The following is a 19,843-nucleotide window of genomic DNA, read 5'->3' on the forward strand; positions in this document are numbered from 1 at the left end:
AAATCAGACTTTATTTACACATTGTAACCCACAACTTCCAAGTGAAAAACAAATTCTACAAATTTCAGAAAATTATAAATGAACAGGAAATAAAAATTTTATGTATATGTGGGAAAAATTACATGCCGACCAGGAATCAAACCCAGGTTCTCTGGAGAACCGTACCAGTGCTCAGTTATCTGGGTGACCCACAAGCTGAATACGTGATTCTCCCACATATCGGTCACTCTCTTTCCCCTGCTACTTCTGGGGCATTCACTGCCACCAACCATAGGAGCAGCAAGGGCCTGTCCACAAAGGCCTCTCGCCTCTCCCCTCACCCCCCCCCCCCCCCCCCCGTGGAGGACCAATTCCATGACAGCTATTATTCACCACAGGGGGCGTAGTAACATAATTTCCCACATATACATATAATCTTTATTTCCTGTTCATTTATAATTGTGTTATATAGTATTTACATGCATACACATACCAAGATTACTTTGATCATTTTAGTTTTTTGTTTGTATATATACAGTATAATATATACTTATGTCATTACTGTATGTCTATATGAAGCTTGGGTCAATTCCTGTTGATATTCTTATTTGTGGAAGAGACTGTTTTTTTTTGTCACACTAATAGGAATGCTGTGCTTGGTGTACGACTGCTTATAACAATGGTAACAGCTTGGCTAGTTAATACATTGCTGTATCTCCAAAACTTGTTCGTTGTCATCTGCAGTTCTTTTGTGACTTTCTATTGTGTTGTCTTTCTTTCTGGGCTGCACTATTAATAATGTATGTATATCTATCCCCACACTTAAAATTAAACACTGAGGAGGGGGTGCTCTGTCTGTCTGTCGGTCACACTATCTCCTAAACGGTTGTGCAGAAATTCACCAACTTGGTAGTTGTGATCACCACATGGCAAGAAGGTGTGAGAACAGTACCTTTTTTTTTTTTTTTTCGCTTGTCCCTCGGGCCCTGGGGTGGGGTCAAAAGGTCAAATACCAAATAAAATGCAATTGCAGGCACATTTTAAAATATTATTTTATGTATGCATGGGGTCACATGAAATATGTAACGATTTTTGGGATGACCCCCGGCTCATGCCCCAGAAGGGTGGGGACTTGTGGTCATAGGGTTTAAAGTTGATTATTATTTATTTTTACTCAAAATTTGATATTGCGTCATTCCTGGTGGAACTTTTTGCCATCTTTTAACCTTGCTTTTGATGGGAAGTGTGGGGATTTGCGATGGCATGCCATGGACTTAGCTTTTGTGTTTCTTTACGTTCAGGTTTGTCAGTAAGTAATGGTGGCTAAACCTCATGGAGTATACTTTATCCCAACATTTTTTCCCCTTCTTTGCTTGCACTCTACTCAGCTGCTCCCCCCCTTCTTTGCTTGCACAGTTGCACTGTACTCAGTTGCTTCACATTAAGCTGATGATTTCTGATTTATTCTGTTGCTTCATCTTCTGGTCCCAGTTGATCGTACTGATTCTCTTTCCTACAATGTTTTTTTTCTGCAGGATCGGTCGATCTGGTAGTCAAAGCGCAGGTACTAGCCGGAGGTCGTGGCAAAGGCACATTTGAAGGGGGACTGCGTGGAGGCGTCAAGATTGTTTACTCGTGAGTCAGGAGTTGCTGAAAACTCTGAAACTGTCATGACTTTGTTCAACTATGACTTACAAGGTGTTCTTGGTTTGCTGTATGATGCTGGTTGCAACGTATTAATTTTCCCCCTGCTTTTAGAAAAAAAACCTGAAGGATATTGTAATCTGTCTGGCTGTCCATTATGCCATGCCCTTAACTGTTGTGCATAACTTCACCAACCTTGGTAGTTTTGATCAACACATGGCAAGAATGCGTGAGAACAGTACCGTTTTTGGGTGGGGTCATAAGGTCAAATAACCAAAAAATGAAACTTTGTATTTGCAATAAATATTGGGGGACGCTTGACATATGTAATGTTTTTTTTGGATTTGACCTTCGGTTCATGCCCCAGAGGGTGGGGACTTAGGGTCACAGCCCGGTTCAAAACGATGAAAAAAATGTAACTCAAAATTTGATATTCGAGTCCATTCCTGGTGGAACTTTTTGCCATCTTTCAACTTTGCTTTCGGTGGGAAGCATGGGGATTTGCAATGGTGCACCATCGACTTCGCTCTAGTTCTGATTTGAAATGAGAATATATTTGGTGACTTAGTAACCTCAGTGGTCTGGTAATGTATGGTGAATGAATTATTTTTTTTAATATCTTGAATGTTTGTGTTAAAAAAAAAAGTACCCAGGCATACACAGCACTGTTTTATCATTACAAATCAATTGGCATGCAAAGTTTGCACAGTATTACATGAACAAGCAGACCTTTTGCTGCATTTGGCATGCTCTGCACACTCCATGAGACTTGCAACAACTTTGTGTCTATCCTTTGGCATGTAAGAAAACATAATCTTGCCAGTCCCAAGTTTTTAAACTCAAACTAGTCTGCAAGTTTAAACTCCAAGTCGTGGCGGCCCTTTGTGAAATTGGTTTCTAGTGTTTGCTCCCCTCCATCATCAACTGTCAGGTCAGGCGAGATCAGATCTGTGACTTGTTACAGGTACCATGTAAACCTGTACTAATCTGGTTCATGGTCGGGTTGTCAGCGACTAAACTATCTCCCCCACCAGAAAACCTGGTGGCGATGGTGTATTAATACACCTGGCAGGATTAAAAAAAAACAAAAACAGTCACCCGCAGGGTGACCCGTATCTTGCCAAAAGGTGACCATGTGTGACTTCTTTAAGGTCACACTGAGGTGAACAGAGCTGCTATCCACCAGGAGCGACTCCTTGAGGAATATCTGCCTACGAGAGATTCCGATGAGAATCGTTCTACAGAGCAACCATGAAAAATATGCGTTTGCCTCATAACGTCACCAAATGACGTCATAATGTCTCAAGCTTGACATATCTTGAAAGCACTCATCGAGGTGTTCAATTTGAGGTACTACACGATATGGTTCCTAAAACTGGAAAATTTGACCTTGGGGTGAAATATGTTTGACCTCAGGCGCTAACCATGAAGGTCAAGGCCAATCGCCACCAAAAACTAATCAGCTGAGCACCAGACCATATACTACATTCTCATAAAGTTTGGAGATGATTCGATTTAAATTACTCAAAAAATAAGGGTTTCGTCGACCTCCATGATTTACTGCAGTGACCTTGACCTTTGACCTTGACCTTTGACCTTGACCTTGACCTTTATGTGTGCTGAAGGGTATTGTAATAATACTACGATATGTGTACCCACAAGAGTTTCCGATGTGAATTGTGCTCTACAGAGTGATATTGAGGTGAAAAATCCAATGATTACAAACAAACAAACAAAAAAAAACTTACCAAGTAACAGATCCTGCAAAAACTTCGCTTTGGCAAGATAAAAACTGTCAAAAGACAGAGGAGCTCCTTGTGAGCCAACGGCCATCCATATCTGGTGCCCAACTGTCTGCAGAAATCCTCCTGCAGTTGTATTACCTCTTTCTAAAAGGTTGGTGGCCGGATTTGCACTCTGGCCACCATAACAAAACTTCATTCTGCACAAACACATGAAAAAAAAACACCAAAAAAATGAAAAACCCACTCCAAGGGAGTACCTCCGGTGCAGCTACCCTTCGCAGAGTAGCTCACTGGATGACGAGATTGGGGCAAAACGTTTGAGACCCCTATTCTTTGATGATGGCAGGAAAAGCATGGGGTAACCTACCTGGGTCGGGGTGTGGTGGTGTATGTTGGGGTGGTGCTGAGGTGTCATCCACCAAACTGCGGTTAACCTGAGGCAGTCCCTTTGTGTGGGTGCCTGCAATGTCTTCGCTCTAAAAGTGGATGATAATTAATCTGTCTCTGCTATCATCTGAGTTCCAACCTTTGAACATCAATATTGCAGCTCTCGCTGAGGTTCAGAGACCGGATCGTGGTGAGATCATGGCGAGTGGTTACACTATTTACTGGTCTGGTCATTCATGATTACCATGCCCAAGCAGTTGCTGTGGCTGTGTACAATAAGCTGACTCCCATGATAATTGAGGTAACTAGTTAACGAGCTGATTATCAGACTTAGGATTCATCACTCTTTGGGTGTCGTTTCCATGGTCTCTTTATGTGCTCTGATCTCTTGTATATTGAGGGGAGTGATCTCACTGTGAAGGAGACAATCTGTGCTGCGTTTGAGTCTGTGGTTGATGAGTGCCCCAGGCGAGATATTCTTCTCGTCTTGGGGGATTTCAGTGCATTGACTGGCACTGATCGGGATGGTTATGAGACATGTGCTGGTCCCCATGGGTCTGAAACTGTGAACCAGAATGGCAGGAAGTTCCTTGACTTTACAAGAAGTCATGGACTTAGGGTGGCTGGTTCATGGTTTCAGTGGCTGCAGGCTCATCCACTGTACTTGGTATTCCAGCACTAGTGGTGTGGCAAAAGAGATTGACAATGTGCTTGTTGATGGTTGCTGGAGGATGCTTCAGAACTGCAGGGTCTACCGGAGTGCTCAGTTCCTCAATACCGACCACAGGCTTGTTGTGGCAACTCTGAAGTTTCAGCTTCAACCCAGGAGAATGGTACCATCCCAGCCTAGGCTGGATATTGGGAAGCTCAAGGATGAGAGGGTAGCTGAGGAGTTTGCGAACAGGCTGAGTGGGGATTTTGGATGTCTGCGTGTTTCGGGGGATCCTGAAGAGTTTTGGAGTTCCTTCAAGACTACCATCCTTGATGTTGCCAGTGGTTGTCTTGGAACCTATCAGAAGAAGAAGAGCTTTGTCTCCCAAGGGACACTGGATACCATTGACCAGAGTCGCAGGGCCATACTTAATGGCAGCGCTGAGCTGTTCAGGGAGCTGAGACGTAAAATTGTATGTTCGCTGAGGGCGAACAAGGCCTATGTACGAGGAATCTATGAAGTGGTAGAGCATCACCTGTGGTCAAGTGATTCTCATGGAGTGGAAGGTGCTAAGCTCTTGACAGAGGAGTCTGAAGTGAAAATCCGTTGCCCCGGTTACTTTGAGTGGCTGCATCAGGCTGATCCACCATCTGCTGAGCTGGATGTCAGGGATGTTACTATTCCTTTTGCTGACTCCAATCAACTGTTAACCACCTTCGTTTAAGGAAACCCTGGCTGTGGTGAACCAGTTGAAAGGGGGTAAAGCTCCTGGGATCTGTGACAGAATTTGGAAATGCTGCACTTTTGTCACTGCATGCAGTTCTGTGCTTTGTTTGGAGCACAGGCATCATCCCAACTGACTGGAAGAGGGGCCTTGTTGTCCCTCTCTGGAAAGGGAAGGGTTATCACCAGGACTGCAACAACTCATGAGGGGTGACGCTGCTCTCAGTGCTGGGCAAGGACTTTGCTTGGATAATTCTTGATAAGGTTTCCGACCATCTGCTTGAGCACCAGCATGAGAGCAGTTCAGGCTTACACCAAAGAGTGGTCATCCTTCATCATTCCTTGAAAAAGTAGAACTACTCATAACCTACAAGGCCTCTGTCCATAGCTCAATGGAGTACTGCTCTCCTTTATCAGCTGGCACTCCAGCATCACATCTTCCTCTCCTTGAACGTGTGGAATGTGAAATTTAAGCTCTTAACTTTATTGGCAGTTCCCACAATGAGGCAGAAGCACAACGTGTTGCTCTCAAATTACAGGTAGGCCAATGGCACCTGTGTTCTTTACCTCTTTTCCTCGAGTCTCGCTCTCTCTGCTCTCTCAGCCATATGACTCTCTCCAGCAACTTGAGCATGCACACATTCTTGCAGTAACAGGCTCTGGTTGAACTCTCAAAATCCAGACAGATGGGACACCTTCATCTTTTGACTGCTCCACAAACAGGTGAAAACTAGAACGGGCACTCAAGGAGTGCATACCTTCGCCGCCACTACTTTTTTTGTTCTTGGTATGAGTGTTTGGAACTGGTTTCATGTGAATGGTCTTATGACACAAAACACATATCTATAATGTCATGACCCCCCCCCGACTTTCGGGGGCTACGGACTAAACAACAATCAACTCACGTCGTTTTGGCGAGTCTTCACGCGCAAGCTCGGTAAATACAACGTTTCAACAAGAGAAGGTAATCTCGTTTGATGCTGGCTTCATGCAAATCGAATAAGAATTGACTGAGTTATGCCGAAAACCGCATATTTTTCAAGGGCGTGACCCCCCCCGACATTTTACCCCAACCGGTGACATGTTATGACGTCATTGTGTCACAAGATTGGGCATTAAATTCTGAACATTTTGGTGCTGGGTTCATGTAAAGCGGACAAGAATTGACAGCGTTATGACAAAAACCGCATATTTTTCAAGGTCGTGACCCCCCTGACCTTTGACCCTTAACCGGTAACAAGAGTATGGGCGTCATTGTGTCATATTGCATATCACAAGATGAGGCGTTGAATTCTGAACATTTTGGCGTTAGTTGCATGCAAATTGAATAAAAATTGACCGTGTTATCGTAAAAAGATGATTTTGACCTTTTCGTGACCTTGACCTTTGACCCAAACGATCCCAAAATCTAATCGAATGCTTCCTGGCTCATAACCAATCATCCCACCAAATTTCATGCAATTCGGTTTAATACTTTTTGAGTTATACGAATCACAAGATTACAAATAAATAAATAAATAAATACACGCCGACCAAAACATAACCTTTCGCAGAATGCGAAGGTAATAATGTTTTCCTGAGGCTGTGCACTCCCACTCTTCCCACCAGTTCTTCAGTCAGAGCATACCATCTTATGCCATCCTCCATCTCTATCAATTATTGTTTTACTCCCATTAACCCTACTTAACCTAACCAAACCCTCTTATTTGCAGGTTACTTTTTTCTCTCTCCTCCTCTTTCTCCTCTTTCCCTATTAATTACCTTACCTATTGTACCCAACTGTTGTCACATTGTCAGTTCGTTGCCATCTTACCTTCTGTGATCTCACTTTTCGATGAGCCTCGATCAAGAGGGGAGGGGGGGGGTGTTGTGGGTGAAGATATCAATAACCATTCGCCCTTGTAAGTGCATCACTAGTGAGCTGCATTTCCATGCCAAGTGCTATTCTCACCTCCATTGTAAGCCGAGAAATCTTTCAAGTTGCTTGATGTCACCTCCACAGAAGCTTAACATTTGGCAAAATAACTGTACGAAGAGCTTCACACGATGCAGGTCCTGATGCTATCAGTTTGGGCACTCTTCTGGGAACATGTATTGTCTTGCTGGCAAAAGGACACTCAAGATCACTTTTTTCTGGAGTTGAATTTTTATTTTATTTTAGTTTTTTCTACAAGCTGCAGTGTTCACAGTTTATACAAGTGTTCACTCCCACTTTCACATCGCAAACACATCAGTGGTCTCGTTCCTGGTGTTGTACCCTCTGCTCTTTCCATGCTTTGCCCACCAACCCCCCATATTTCTGCAGGGCACACACAGTCCACCATCAGCCCACTTATAGTGAAACTCCCAAAATCTGGCATCACTGCTCACCTCCGCTCATTCGTTCCTCTTTTTCCCCCCACCTGTGGAATCAACTTCCACATTCTCTAAATCTCATTCTTCCCTACAGGTCTTCAAGACAGCTGTTCACCACCATCTCAGATCATCCTCAATCTTAAAACCATGATCTTTTCTACTCCTGTTAACCCTCCCCAAGCCCATACCTTTTCCAAGTTTCCAGTTTTTCCTTCCTTATAGTTTACGGCTGTATCCATCATGTCCGCTCCTCACCCCACCCATCCCCATGTCCTTCCCTAGCCCTCATTCTTCTTCACATCCCTTATTTCTCCAAGCCTCCCTCTATTTTGTCACTCATCCCTGCTGTTGGTGTCCCATCCCCCCACTCTTTTTTCTGTAACTTTTGTTTGGTGACGTCTGATTCATTGTATTTCGCAGCCCCTCCCCCCCCCCCCCCGCAAGCCTTGCCATTGTATATAAAAAAGTGGTATAATGTATCTTGTCCAAAGAAATTGCTTTTGTGTATACCTATTATATCAGGCCAGAAGAGGTTCGAGATGTGAGTGGACAAATGATCGGCAAGAAACTCTTTACAAAGCAGACTGGTGAGCATGGGCGCATTTGCAACAAGGTGTTGGTGTGTGAGCGGAGGTATCCCCGGCGAGAATACTACTTTGCCATCACCATGGAGCGTTCTTTCTCAGTATGTGCTGTCCCTTATTTATCCTGTACTAGCAAGTTTGTTGCTGGAGGAATCTGAACAGATTTTTTTTTTCTCAGAATACTTCTCAGCTGAATACTCTGCCTTATGATATTATGTCAATAGCTGAGTTGTTCCGTCTTCTTTATTCTTTCTCTTGCTACCTCAATTATATTCCACCACCTGACAGGGTCCGGTGCTTGTGGGAAGCTCTCAAGGTGGTGTCAATATTGAGGATGTTGCCATGGAGAACCCCAGTGCGATATTAAAGGAGCCCATTGACATAATTCAGGGAATTCAGCGAGAGCAAGCACTCAAGGTACTGTACACACAACTTCACGAGTGCAAGTTGGGTGTCAGTTAAGGCCCTGTCACGCCTTGACGATTTAGCCAGCGTATGGCAACGTATCAAAATGTATCTAAAACGCTGACGTACGCTGAACTATTGTTTTTTCAGTTTTGGGCGTATAATAACGTTTTGGACGTATGCATAACGTATTAGTAATGTACACAGAACATTTTGATAACTTATAGATAACTTATACCAACGAATGCTGAGCGTGTTGTCGGCGTTCACAACTTATGCCCAACGATAGTCTAACTCTTGGTTTTCTCAAACCCGGGGGCGCGACCCCAAGTGGTCGCCGAGCAAATTTCGTGGGGTCATGGGCGTCCGCTTGCAGCGAAAAAAAAAAAATTGTCTATTTTTGATCGGTGTTCTCTTTTACGGGATGTAATATAAATGGTTCGTTTAAAGTATGGGAACCGGCGCAACATGACGCTTGCAATGGGATCCAGCCCATGCGCTGGCTCGCTGAAGGGCGGTTCATTTTGGTGGGAAATTGGTGGTTTGATCCACGGCCTCTCAGACTCTGACTCTATCATTAACGTCTATTCACGTCTCCACGTACGACTCGAGACCTTATTTGTGATGGCAGCACCGGCCACCAGCAAATCTCGAACGTTCTTCCCAGGATAAATTTCTGGACCTTGGATTTTACTATGTGGTAGATAAAAGTGGGGCACAGAGGCCTCAGTGTGTGATTTGTTTTGAAGTGCTTTCTACGGACTCTATGAAACAAAATAAGTTGCAGAGGCATTTGACTACAAAACATGCGCCTTATCAGGATAAGGAGAGAGCGTTCTTTGAGAGGAAACTTCTTGCACTCAAGAATACGCGTCTTGACAGAGAGGGTACATGCAATCAGACCAATTATTGGGTATTAGAGGCCTCGTATCGAGTGTCGCTCCGTGTTGCCAAGACTAAAAAGCCTCACTCTATTGCGGAAGAACTCGTGCTGCCATGTGCAAAGGACATGGTATCTCTAATGGTTGGGGAGGAAGCGGCGAAGAAACTGGCAGTTATACCCCTCTCTGACAACACCATCCAACGCAGAATTGAAGATACGAGTCTGGATGAAACGGCTCAGGTCGTACAGAAGATCAAGGAATCGCCATGGCACGCCATACAGTTGTACGAGTCCACTGATATTGCATCGTACGCACAACTCATCGTCTGAGTCCGCTTCATCAAAGCTGATAACTTTGTCGATGAGCCTCTGCTCATCAAACTATTGGAGGCCACCACCAAAGGCGAGGACATTTTTGGGAAAGTAGAGCAGTTTTATCGTGACCATGATCTGGACTTCGGAAAGTTGCTCGGTTCTACAACAGACGGCGCGCCAGCAATGTTCGGAGTGCATTCTGGATTCAAGGCTAAATTGCTTGAGGTGGCTCCTCAGACCTCCATGGTACACTGCATGATTCACCGAGAAGCGCTCGCCTCTCGTACTTTGCCAGAAACCTTGCAGAGCGTGCTCTCAGAAGCCGTAAAAATGGTGAATCACATCAAATTGAGTGCCATCAACACAAGGTTATTCAGGCTATTCTGCCAGGAGATGGACGCCGACCATAAGAATTTACTATTCTACACTCAAGTCAGATGGTTATCTGGAGGAAACCTTCTGCACGTTTACGAGCTCAAAGATGAACTGAAGGAGTTCCTACGCACACAAGGGAAAACAGCATGGGTTGCGTTGCTTGAGTCGGACTCTTGGCTGTCAGAACTGTGCTATCTCGTTGACATCTTTGTCTCAATGCCCTCAACTGCTCCCTCCAAGGCAAAGACACCAACCTCATGATTTTTCACGACAAAACGAGTGGATTTCTGGCGACTCTAAAATTACTGGCAGACAAAGCAGCTGTTAAGCGCTTCAGCGTTTCCCCCCATCTGGTGGAGCATCTAACGACCTGCCAGTACGATGATACTGAGCTCGACAGTCTTTCTGGGGAGATAGTACGTCACCTTCGGTCGCTCATTGAACAGTTCGAGCACTATTTCCCTGAGCTGGATGTGCAGTCCTTTTCTGTGGTTCGGGACCCTTTCACGGCTCCACTGGACTCAATTGCTGATGAAGATGATACAGCGCAGGAAGAGCTTGTACAGCTCCAGCAGGATTCAGGAGCGCAGGCTCTTGCGCGGATGAATTAGTTGTCGACATTCTGGTGCAAAATGCTGCCGTCGTACCCGACCCTGTCACGGCGTGTCATTAAGGTTCTCATGCCATATTCTTCATCATACTTTTGTGAGCAGTCGTTCTCCACCATGGTGGTGATTAAAACAAAGTACAGAAATCACCTAGAAATGGAGCATGATATGATCCTGGCATTGTGATCTACTTCTCCACGAATAGAGAAGTTGGTTTCTGAAAAACAGGCTCATCCTTCTCACTGATATATCTAAATGCCATTCGGACTAAACTTCTGAAACGTTCAACTGTGTTATTTGGATACTGTTGGCTCTTCTCCGTTTACTCGTCTATGAAAACATGACTATGGTGAATAAAGTAAACAGTAAGTGTTCTTGTGTCTTATGAAATCTTATCTTGTATATTATGAATTGGGTTTTGAATATTTTGGGTCACGCGATGTAGAGAGGTTCTGAAATTGGGTCGCCACTAGAAAAAGTTTGAAAACCACTGGTCTAACTTGTGCTAGCGCGGAAGCGTATCGTCGTCGATCACGTGGTGTAGCCTATTAATAGGCTGCCGCTCGACGATTAAAATCATAACCGCGCTAGACATCGAAGTGTCAGCATCACCGTCATGCCGAAGAAAACGTACGTCATCACCGTCTAACTATTGATGTTTGTTGATGTTATTTTTTAAATATTTAATTCATAAACAATAATTAACAATAATAAATTATGGCCTTATCCCTTATGTCTTTATCCTTTGTAAATCAATGAAACGTAGTTGGTTAATACCTGTTCTCTGCCCTCATCTGTCCATCAGCCTGACATGGACATCTACTCAACATGGAGTCTGGAACACTGACGGGTTCCTCCTGTGAAGCCCATTTTTATCTACCAATTCCCCTAAACGCTGCCAAAACGCCATTATACGGTAGCTGTAAGTTAGAAACACGTTCAGTAAGTTCTGTGGTCTTCCAGAAGACGTCAAATACGTCTACATACGTCAATATGCGTTGCAGATACGTTACACATAGGTTCAAAGCACGTTACTCATAGGTTAGAAATAAGTTTCGGGTGCGCTAGACATTACGTCGACGTATTTCGACTTGTGAGTAACTTACAAGTAATGTGTGTCGACATGTGTCACCAATCACATAACGTGCCTACAACTTATGGCCAGCGTACGCGGAACGTGTGAGTCATACGCTGAGCACGTTGAGAAATTTTGAGCATGCCCAAAATTTATCGACGAGCTCGGCGTACTACGATGTATGCCAGCGTGCTCTTAACGTATACAAAACTTACCCATAACGTATTCGACGTGTGCCAGCGTATTCGCCAAATTTTTCATACGTCGGCATACACTGGCTAAAATGTCAAGGTGTGACAGGGCCTTTATGTTTGCGTTGTGATGTTGTGCAAGATGAGCAGATTCTGCTTTTGTGCCAGCTGTGAGTTTCATGGCATGCTCAGTGAAGTGATTACTAAATGCTTTCTTTTGAAATTGAATGTGAACATGCAAGTACAACGCACAAAAACAGTTCATAAACTGATCAAGCAATTCTACCACCAAGTTGGTCCTGTTCCCATAAATCTTGTTAAAAAAAAGATCTGTACCTCTAGCTTTTGCCACCATTATGCAGACCAATTGTTATGCTGTCTCCATAAATTCCACTTGAACCACCGTTTCTTCTCCTTTTTTCAACTTTCCATCTCTCGAGCTCTATTGCCTTGCTTTTAATCACTTTTCTGGCTTCTGTATCCACAATATAATATAACGATATTCATCCACTGCTGTTTCTCATCTCTGTTTCTTCACAAGGCTCGCCGTATCACCCACTATTTCATCCGACTCATCAAGGGCTGTATCTCTGTTGCCCATGTCACCGTTCAGAACCTTTGCAAGATTTACTTGAGACCAAGCCGCCTTAAAAGCCAATCATAGCTAAAACATCACTTTGGAAAATAACTTTGCACCTGATAAGGAAGACTCTGATAATAACTTGCCAAATTGGAAGAGACTTGGGTGCTTACCATGATTGTTTTATCAGGTCATTCTCTTATCTGTTTCCAAAGCACATTGTAAACATAAAGAAAAACTTAATAACTAATTCTGACATTGGTGTTGCAGTGATTCGAGGGGAAAAAAATGCAGGCAGGAGTATGCTTGATTAAACATGGGATATCTTGGTATGTATTGTGGTCTACATCGGTCCAATGTGCTAATATTTTAATTTTCTCCAGCTGGCTCATGGAATGGGTTTCCCTGAGTCGCTGCAGGATGGCGCAGTAGAGATGATGCTGAGGCTTTACAGTTTGTTCCTCAAGTACGATGCCTCACTTATCGAGATCAACCCACTCGTAGAGGATGCGTCGGGCATTGGTAAAACCTCTGCAATTGTTGGGTAATTACTTTAGATGGAGATTTCTCGTGTATTTTACGAACACATGCAAAGCTCGCAATGGTTACCTTTTGCATTGCAGTTATGTGCATGGATGCCAAAATCAGTTTCGATGAGAACGCATCATTCCGGCAGTCAAAGGTGTTTGCAATGCGTGACTGGACCCAGGAGGACGAACGGGAGCACCAAGCTGCGAATGCGGGGATCAACTACATTGGCCTTGATGGCACAATTGGCTGTCTCGGTTTGCCATGCTTTTATCTGCTGTCTCGTTACCCCTTCACCTTTTATTTCATAAAACATTAGGACATAAAACTTTTTTGAGAATTGAAACCGATGAGATTGAGATCTTTTGAAACCATGATATTGCCAGAATGACACGATGCAACATCTCTTCAAGCAAACTCGCATCTCAACTCGAAAAGCACTTTTAGGTCAGGCCCAAAAATTTATATCCATTTCAGATTTCTCCAAAGGATTCCCATAGGCATTTTGGGTGATTCCCACATTAAGCAATTTGCTTGCATGTAAGTGAGCATTGAATTGGATATAAATTTGTTCGGATCAAGCTGTGAATACATCTATCAATACCCACATTTGTACTTTTAATGATATCCACCCACACCTTTATCACAGATGTGTGTTGATTAACATAAGAATTTGAGGGGTTTTTTTTTACCTTGAGACATAGCTACTGTTATGGATTACTTGTGGCACATCTGGTGAACATGGTGGAATTGATTATTGGAGTGAAGGTGGCTGTGTTCTGAATCTGTGTAATTTGGTTGATTGTAAAAGTGGATGGAATGGACTGTTACAGGGGATTGAAGAGGTGGGGGGGGGGGGATAGATGAAACCTTTCTATTGTAGATGAAACCGCACATGATGAAAAGCAGTGCCTGAGGTTTTATAGCTATATCCCCCATTCACTGGTCACCTTTGTTGCAAACAACTGCAACTTCAGTGGTGTAAATATTACTTGGAGATTAGACAGTCACAATGGAAAGGTCATGTGGTCAAACAAGTCCTGATTTGTACAGAAAGAAGAGTTCTGTTCTGTTCTGTTCTTGTATATGGCAGCTTGACTGCTGGGCAGCTATCATTTATTGGAAGTGTGGCTGTGCCACTGATGCTGTGCCCCTCTACCAGTACACTGGTCCTCATTTTGCCAACCTCGGAAGGACGACAGGCTGGGTCAACCCCATCTAGTGTTAATTCAGCAGCCAGCGGGGCTCAAACTCAGGACCCTAAGATCCCGATCCAGCCACCTTAACCACTAAACCAACATCAGGCTTCGAAGGAAGAGTTATGGTCCCTTATAATCTTGTGAATTTTTTGCCAACAATGTGTACCAAATGTATACTCTTCTGCTTCATTATGTCTTTATAGTGATGCGCACTTCTGTCGCAACATGTGATCCTCGCAAGTCTCACAGTTCTGACCATTACTTTGGAATGATCGTCAAACAAACCCACCTTTCTGTTTCCATGGCCAGCCATGAGAAGAGGTTGTCTCTCTAACTTCTGAAATTCACCATCAGCCATGACCTCTCCTTGGCACACCAGAGAGCAAAGCTGGCATCCAAAGCCAGCCGCAAACTGGGTAACCTCTGTCGTTCAAATCTTTCCTTAAAAAAACAATTAATCACAGCTTACAAAAGCTTTATCTATAGCTCAATGGAATACCACTCTCCCCTGTGTCCTGGGGGCCCAGCATCACATCTGTCAGCCTCCACTGAATTATATGGAATCTGAAGCTTTTAATATTTTTATTTTCTCAGTCGATGAGACGAAAGCACAATGCCTGTTACTCTCATTGTGTTTTAACACTTTCTCCAGTCTAGCTCTCTCAGCCCTCCCAACATGTTCTTCCAGTGGGTCCCTCCTGGTTACTCTCGAAAAATGCAAGCTTTTCTCCCATCTTCACCCCTTTGTTTCTCTTTTCCTCCATATGTGCATGGGTGAAACTCCTTCCGTATTTTATGGAAATCCGTATTTTTGTAACGACCACTACGGAGGTTTCAGTATGTTCATCATCAGAAAAGCATGACGTGATTATTGGGGATTGACGTGCTATTCCGATATGCTGATTCGTTTATTTACCCATTTCATCCATATGGGGTGAAATGCTCATGCAATAACGCATCGTGACCATGATTATGTGAATTACTCCCATTGTAGTTTTTATTACGAGCTATTTTTGTCGAAGTTAGCCGGGAACAAAAGCTTGCAAGCGTGTTAACCATTATCAGATGTTGGCCAGGAAGGAAGACCGTGTGTGTACGTCGGTGTTGCATATCCACCTTTCCTCGCCGGCAGATTCGTCTGTACTGGTTATCACGTTGGAATAGCATTTGTATTTGTTTCCATCACGAGTGTTTGTTCAAATTTTATTTTGTTATATTAATGGTGTAGTATTAATTTGTGATTTCAATGAAAATATCGAGAGATTGAGTTATTACAAGAAGATGGAGGATATTGGAAAGGAAAAGGTGGGGTTCCCCTGATCAGAATGGAAGGCTGTGACATTCATTCATCCCTCGTGGACGATTTAAAATATCTGTAGAAGACTGCTCGAGTTATCACCGAGACAGGATTTACTATTTATCCTTCAGGAGAATTCTTCTTCAATCGTCTCACAAAAGGTCGAGGAGAACTCGCGTGCCATTGCGATCTGTCGTTGCATCATTTTCATGTTGTGATATGTAAATATTCTCAAGCTTGCTTGATCAGGGGTTTTCTGGAATCATGTGCAACCAGAAGAGAAACGAGAGGGTTGTTCGCTCGCGAGTGAAATGAAGGATCGACTTAGATTACGAATGCTTCGGACGTCTTTTCATTCCACGCTAAAGATTGGCCTGCTTGGCATTTTGAGTGCGAATGACCGCCATTTTTGGTGTCTATCAGACACATTCCACTCTACAGAGATCTTCTGTGCCTTGTGTTGTGCTGAAAGAGGGACAACCCTTATCATGGAGTTTCACTGGTAATGCATTTTACCCCTGATATTGGCACCTTCGCGCGGCTCGTGTGTAAAGAGCTCTTCTTTGCCTTTGTGGTGCCTTGCATATCTCGCATTGCCTTACACGGGTCGGTGAAGCTCGTCTGAAGAGTCTGGAGTTTCTTTCTTTTTGGATCCTTTATCAACATTCCTGCCTTCGGCCCTGCAGGTTTCCAGAGAGCTATTCAGCTCAGTACCTCAGCAACTTACCATTCCCTTCTGGCATTTTTAATCCTTTCAGACGTATTCCCATCACTTGTATGTCCATGACCCTGACTGCTGGCCAACGCTGATGCATTGCCCCCTGTTACTCATTTTACTCACCTCAGAAGGATGACGGACTGAGTCAATCCGCCTGGTGGGACTCGAACCGAAGACCCTAAGATATTAAGCTAGCCACCCTAACCATTAAGCCAACACCAGGCTCCAGCAATGAAGGTTCAGGTGAAATAAAAAAAAAATTTCTTCCCCAAATATCACTTTCAATTGCATCGTGTTTTTTTTTTTTGTTTGTTTGTTTTGTTTCAATATGGATAGGATCACCCCCAAAATGCATATTTTGACATCAATTTTTCAAAATTTCTGGGGACTATACCTCCGGACTCCCCTGGTAAAATCTCCTTTTTTCAAAAGTTCTGCAGTTTCATCCATGCATTTGTGGAACTTCTTTCTAGAGATGGTTAAATCACCCTCTTCCATTCAGGGCTTCAAGCAAGCAATGTTCCATTATCTCATATCAACCCCCTTTCTTAGTGTTGATATTTTATATCCCCTGAAGTATACTTAAGCCAACCAACCCTCCTACATGAAGGTTACTACGTTTCCTTTCTTCTCGGGGCTTCTTTTTCTCGTTTGTTCATGCCTTCGCTTGTTGTATTGTATTGTTTCCCCATTACCCCAATATCGGTTAACTGCCTTTTACACTTTGTCACCTTGATGTGTCATGAGCTTTGATGCTGTTTCGAAAATAAAATATGGGCCATGTTATGGCTGCGATATCCCTGGATCTCACCATTGAGAATCTGGAAGATGCATTACCAGCAAGTTTCATGCAGAAATGTGTGCAGAGTTAACTGCATGATTCACTTGTGTTCATGAGAGTGGATCGTTGTAACCCAACATTTTATTCAATGGAGGAGTGAAAAATTATTTAGTGAAAAAAAATCTTTTCATTATGCATATAGATAATATATAATGCTCCGATAGCATGCTGGTTTATTTTATGTATATTAAGCCTGTCTGCATTGTTTTATTTTTTTTTGTTCCTTTTGTGCAGTTAACGGTGCCGGCTTGGCTATGGCAACAATGGACATAATCAAACTTCACAATGGCACTCCAGCAAACTTTTTAGACGTTGGGGGTGGTGCGACTGCTCAGCAGGTCACTCAGGCCTTTAAGCTCATCACATCTGACCCAAAGGTGTAGTATTGGTATCTTTCAATGGGAGTCTTTTTCATTGGGTTTTGGCTAAATGCAGTATTCTTCAATGCAGTGATCGGTTAGGATGCTTTGGCTGTGGTGACTTATGTGACCATTCTCTCCAAGGAATCTATTGTGTTCACTTGTGGTGCAGGTGCAGGCTGTTCTGGTAAACATCTTTGGTGGGATTATGAGGTGTGACATCATTGCGCAGGGCATCATCACCGCTGTACAAGAGTTGAACATGCGTGTACCGATTGTGGTACGGCTGCAAGGTAAAAGGAATCTTGTACATGTAGATGTCCCAAGCTGCATGTACATTCTCATATTAAACCCACAATCGACAGAAACCCACCCTCTCATCCCTTCCTCCTCTGACAGCCCTGGCAGGTCACACACGTTTTCCAGAATCACACACCTGGTTACCCTCCCCAATTCTCAGCTGAACACTCACCTCTCTTTCTTCATCACTATTCTCTCATGTGTGGAATTGACTGTCTGTGTCTGTCTCATGCCCCTTCCTCCATTCTTTCAAGAAGAGCACTGCCTATCAGCACCTCATACTTTCTCCCACACTCAACCCTGCCCTCTTCTCCTCTTGTTCACCCCTTCCCACCCCTTTCTTTTCTGCCCTTCATCAACTCATTGGCGATGTCTTTGTCTCCCTCTTCCCTTTTCATTCTGTCCTTCTGCCATTGCAAGTGGGATTTCTAATAATGAGAATTTATCCTGTCTTTGGCCCAGCATTGAACAATTCCATTATTAACAACAAGGGTAAAATCTTGTTCCATGTTTGTTTGTTTATCAAACAAAGTTTGGACTCGTGGAGGAGCGAAACAAAAAGAATGGAGGAGTTTTAAGCGACTCGTGAAGGTGGAAGGCAACAAGTCGATATTCCATGGACATAAAAACATGACCTGCAAAAAAGACAGGGTATGACAGAAGATTTTCAAAAATAAATAAAGATCATGCATGGAAATGGGAAATGACATGAGATTACGTTGAGCTCAACTTTGAAGCACCAGAGGAAGGAACGTGATTGTATGAACACGGGTTATTTCACAGGTGTGAAAAGAGAGGGACACAATAATGTAGGTAAGCAAGAAGCCTGAACTTTGAAAAGTTGACAAAGGCGAGTAGGTGCTGTATGAAAGTCTTTGCCCTGGTAGAGCAAGGGTGGGGTGAGGACAACCGTAACCCTTCTTGAGGATACACCCATTCCCTGCATGATTTACAGAGTGAGCTTAGGTTCCCCCAGTCAGGTTTTCCTTTCAAGTCAAGAAAGTGAGCAACTTGGAAGCATCTGCCTTATCACAAGCTTCCATGTACCAAGGCCAAAAAGATGGGCAAATTAGGAGCTGCAGGCTGGATGGTGGAGCTTGATTGGTGTGGGTGTTTCAAACAAGTCCATGTTGGAAGAAAGTGAAGAGTATGTGGAGTCATTATCAAAGGGAGCATGGTGCATCACAGAAGACGAGCAGGAAGTGGTTACGGAGGGGTGTGTGAAACCGGAGGTATTCCAGAGGGGTTAGCGGAGAGCATGGGCTCTGGTGGATAGTTTCTGATAGCAATGCCATCACCAGGGAATGTGTGCCTATGAAAGGTTAGTCAGGAATAGGTACTTAGAAATTATGTTTGTCCTGTGAAAGTTTTGATTCAGCAGGTTTGTAAGGCAATGATGAGAGAGCATGCTGCCATCCAGCACAAACCTGTCCTGTTTGTGGTATGGATGAAGAACAGGAGAGAGGTTAAGAGCAGGGGTCAGAAGAGTATTATGTGGGGTAAGTGTAGGGGAAACATCATCATAGAGTACACGGAGAGGTTGGGGGCTAGGTATGAGAAACTTAGCGAAGAAGCAGAAGGTTTGGAGGAGGAGTGGAAGAAGTATGGAGAGGCGTTTAGGGGGATTGCAGAAGTTTTGTTTGGAAAGATGTCAGGGAAGGGGTCATCATCATGGGATAGAAACCAGGTATGGTGGACGGAGGAGGTAGTAAAGGCAGTTGGTGAAAAGAAGGTTTATAATTGGATAGGGGGAGGCAGACAGATGCAGGGTTGCTGCACCTGTATGGGCAGAAGTGTAAAGCAGCAAGGAGAGCTGTGAATAAGGTGAGAAATGATATGCAAGAGGTGATGCACAACAAGTGGGAGGAAGTTGATGTACAAATTGGTTCGTGACAGGGATGAGGATTGTCAGGATATGAAGGGGCGGGCGGTGATTAAGGATGGTGGTGGGAGGCTGGTGACAGAGAGTGGAGCAGTACTGGAGTGGGAAGGATATTTGAGAGAGCTGTTGAACCGGAAAGGAGGCAGTGACGAGCTGGAGCTACCGTGTTATGCAGAGGGGAAAGTGGAGTTGGTAGAGATCACAGAGGAGGATGTGTG

At 43.8% G+C, this 19,843-nt stretch overlaps 1 protein-coding gene across 5 annotated transcripts in view; it reads left to right on the plus strand.

Moving 5' to 3' along the window:
• Positions 1 to 19,843, plus strand: part of SUCLA2 (succinate-CoA ligase ADP-forming subunit beta) — a 131,607-nt gene that overhangs the window by 52,969 nt on the left and 58,795 nt on the right. For all 5 annotated transcript variants that reach the window (XR_015059969.1, XM_085887957.1, XM_085887956.1 and 2 more), the window contains 7 exons: positions 1,515 to 1,614; positions 8,008 to 8,170; positions 8,358 to 8,486; positions 12,885 to 13,023; positions 13,125 to 13,286; positions 17,319 to 17,461; positions 17,616 to 17,736. Coding sequence is in view for 4 of the 5 variants with exons in the window: in XM_085887957.1 (XP_085744083.1) it covers positions 1,515 to 1,614; positions 8,008 to 8,170; positions 8,358 to 8,486; positions 12,885 to 13,023; positions 13,125 to 13,286; positions 17,319 to 17,461; positions 17,616 to 17,736 (957 nt within the window). In the remaining variant the exon portion in view is untranslated. The remainder of the gene's footprint in view (positions 1 to 1,514; positions 1,615 to 8,007; positions 8,171 to 8,357; positions 8,487 to 12,884; positions 13,024 to 13,124; positions 13,287 to 17,318; positions 17,462 to 17,615; positions 17,737 to 19,843) is intronic.

The sequence above is a fragment of the Eptatretus burgeri genome, chromosome 7 (assembly GCF_056783735.1).
Source record: "Eptatretus burgeri isolate ZD-2024b chromosome 7, Ebu_testis_v1, whole genome shotgun sequence".
In the NCBI taxonomy this organism is placed as follows: domain Eukaryota; kingdom Metazoa; phylum Chordata; class Myxini; order Myxiniformes; family Myxinidae; genus Eptatretus; species Eptatretus burgeri.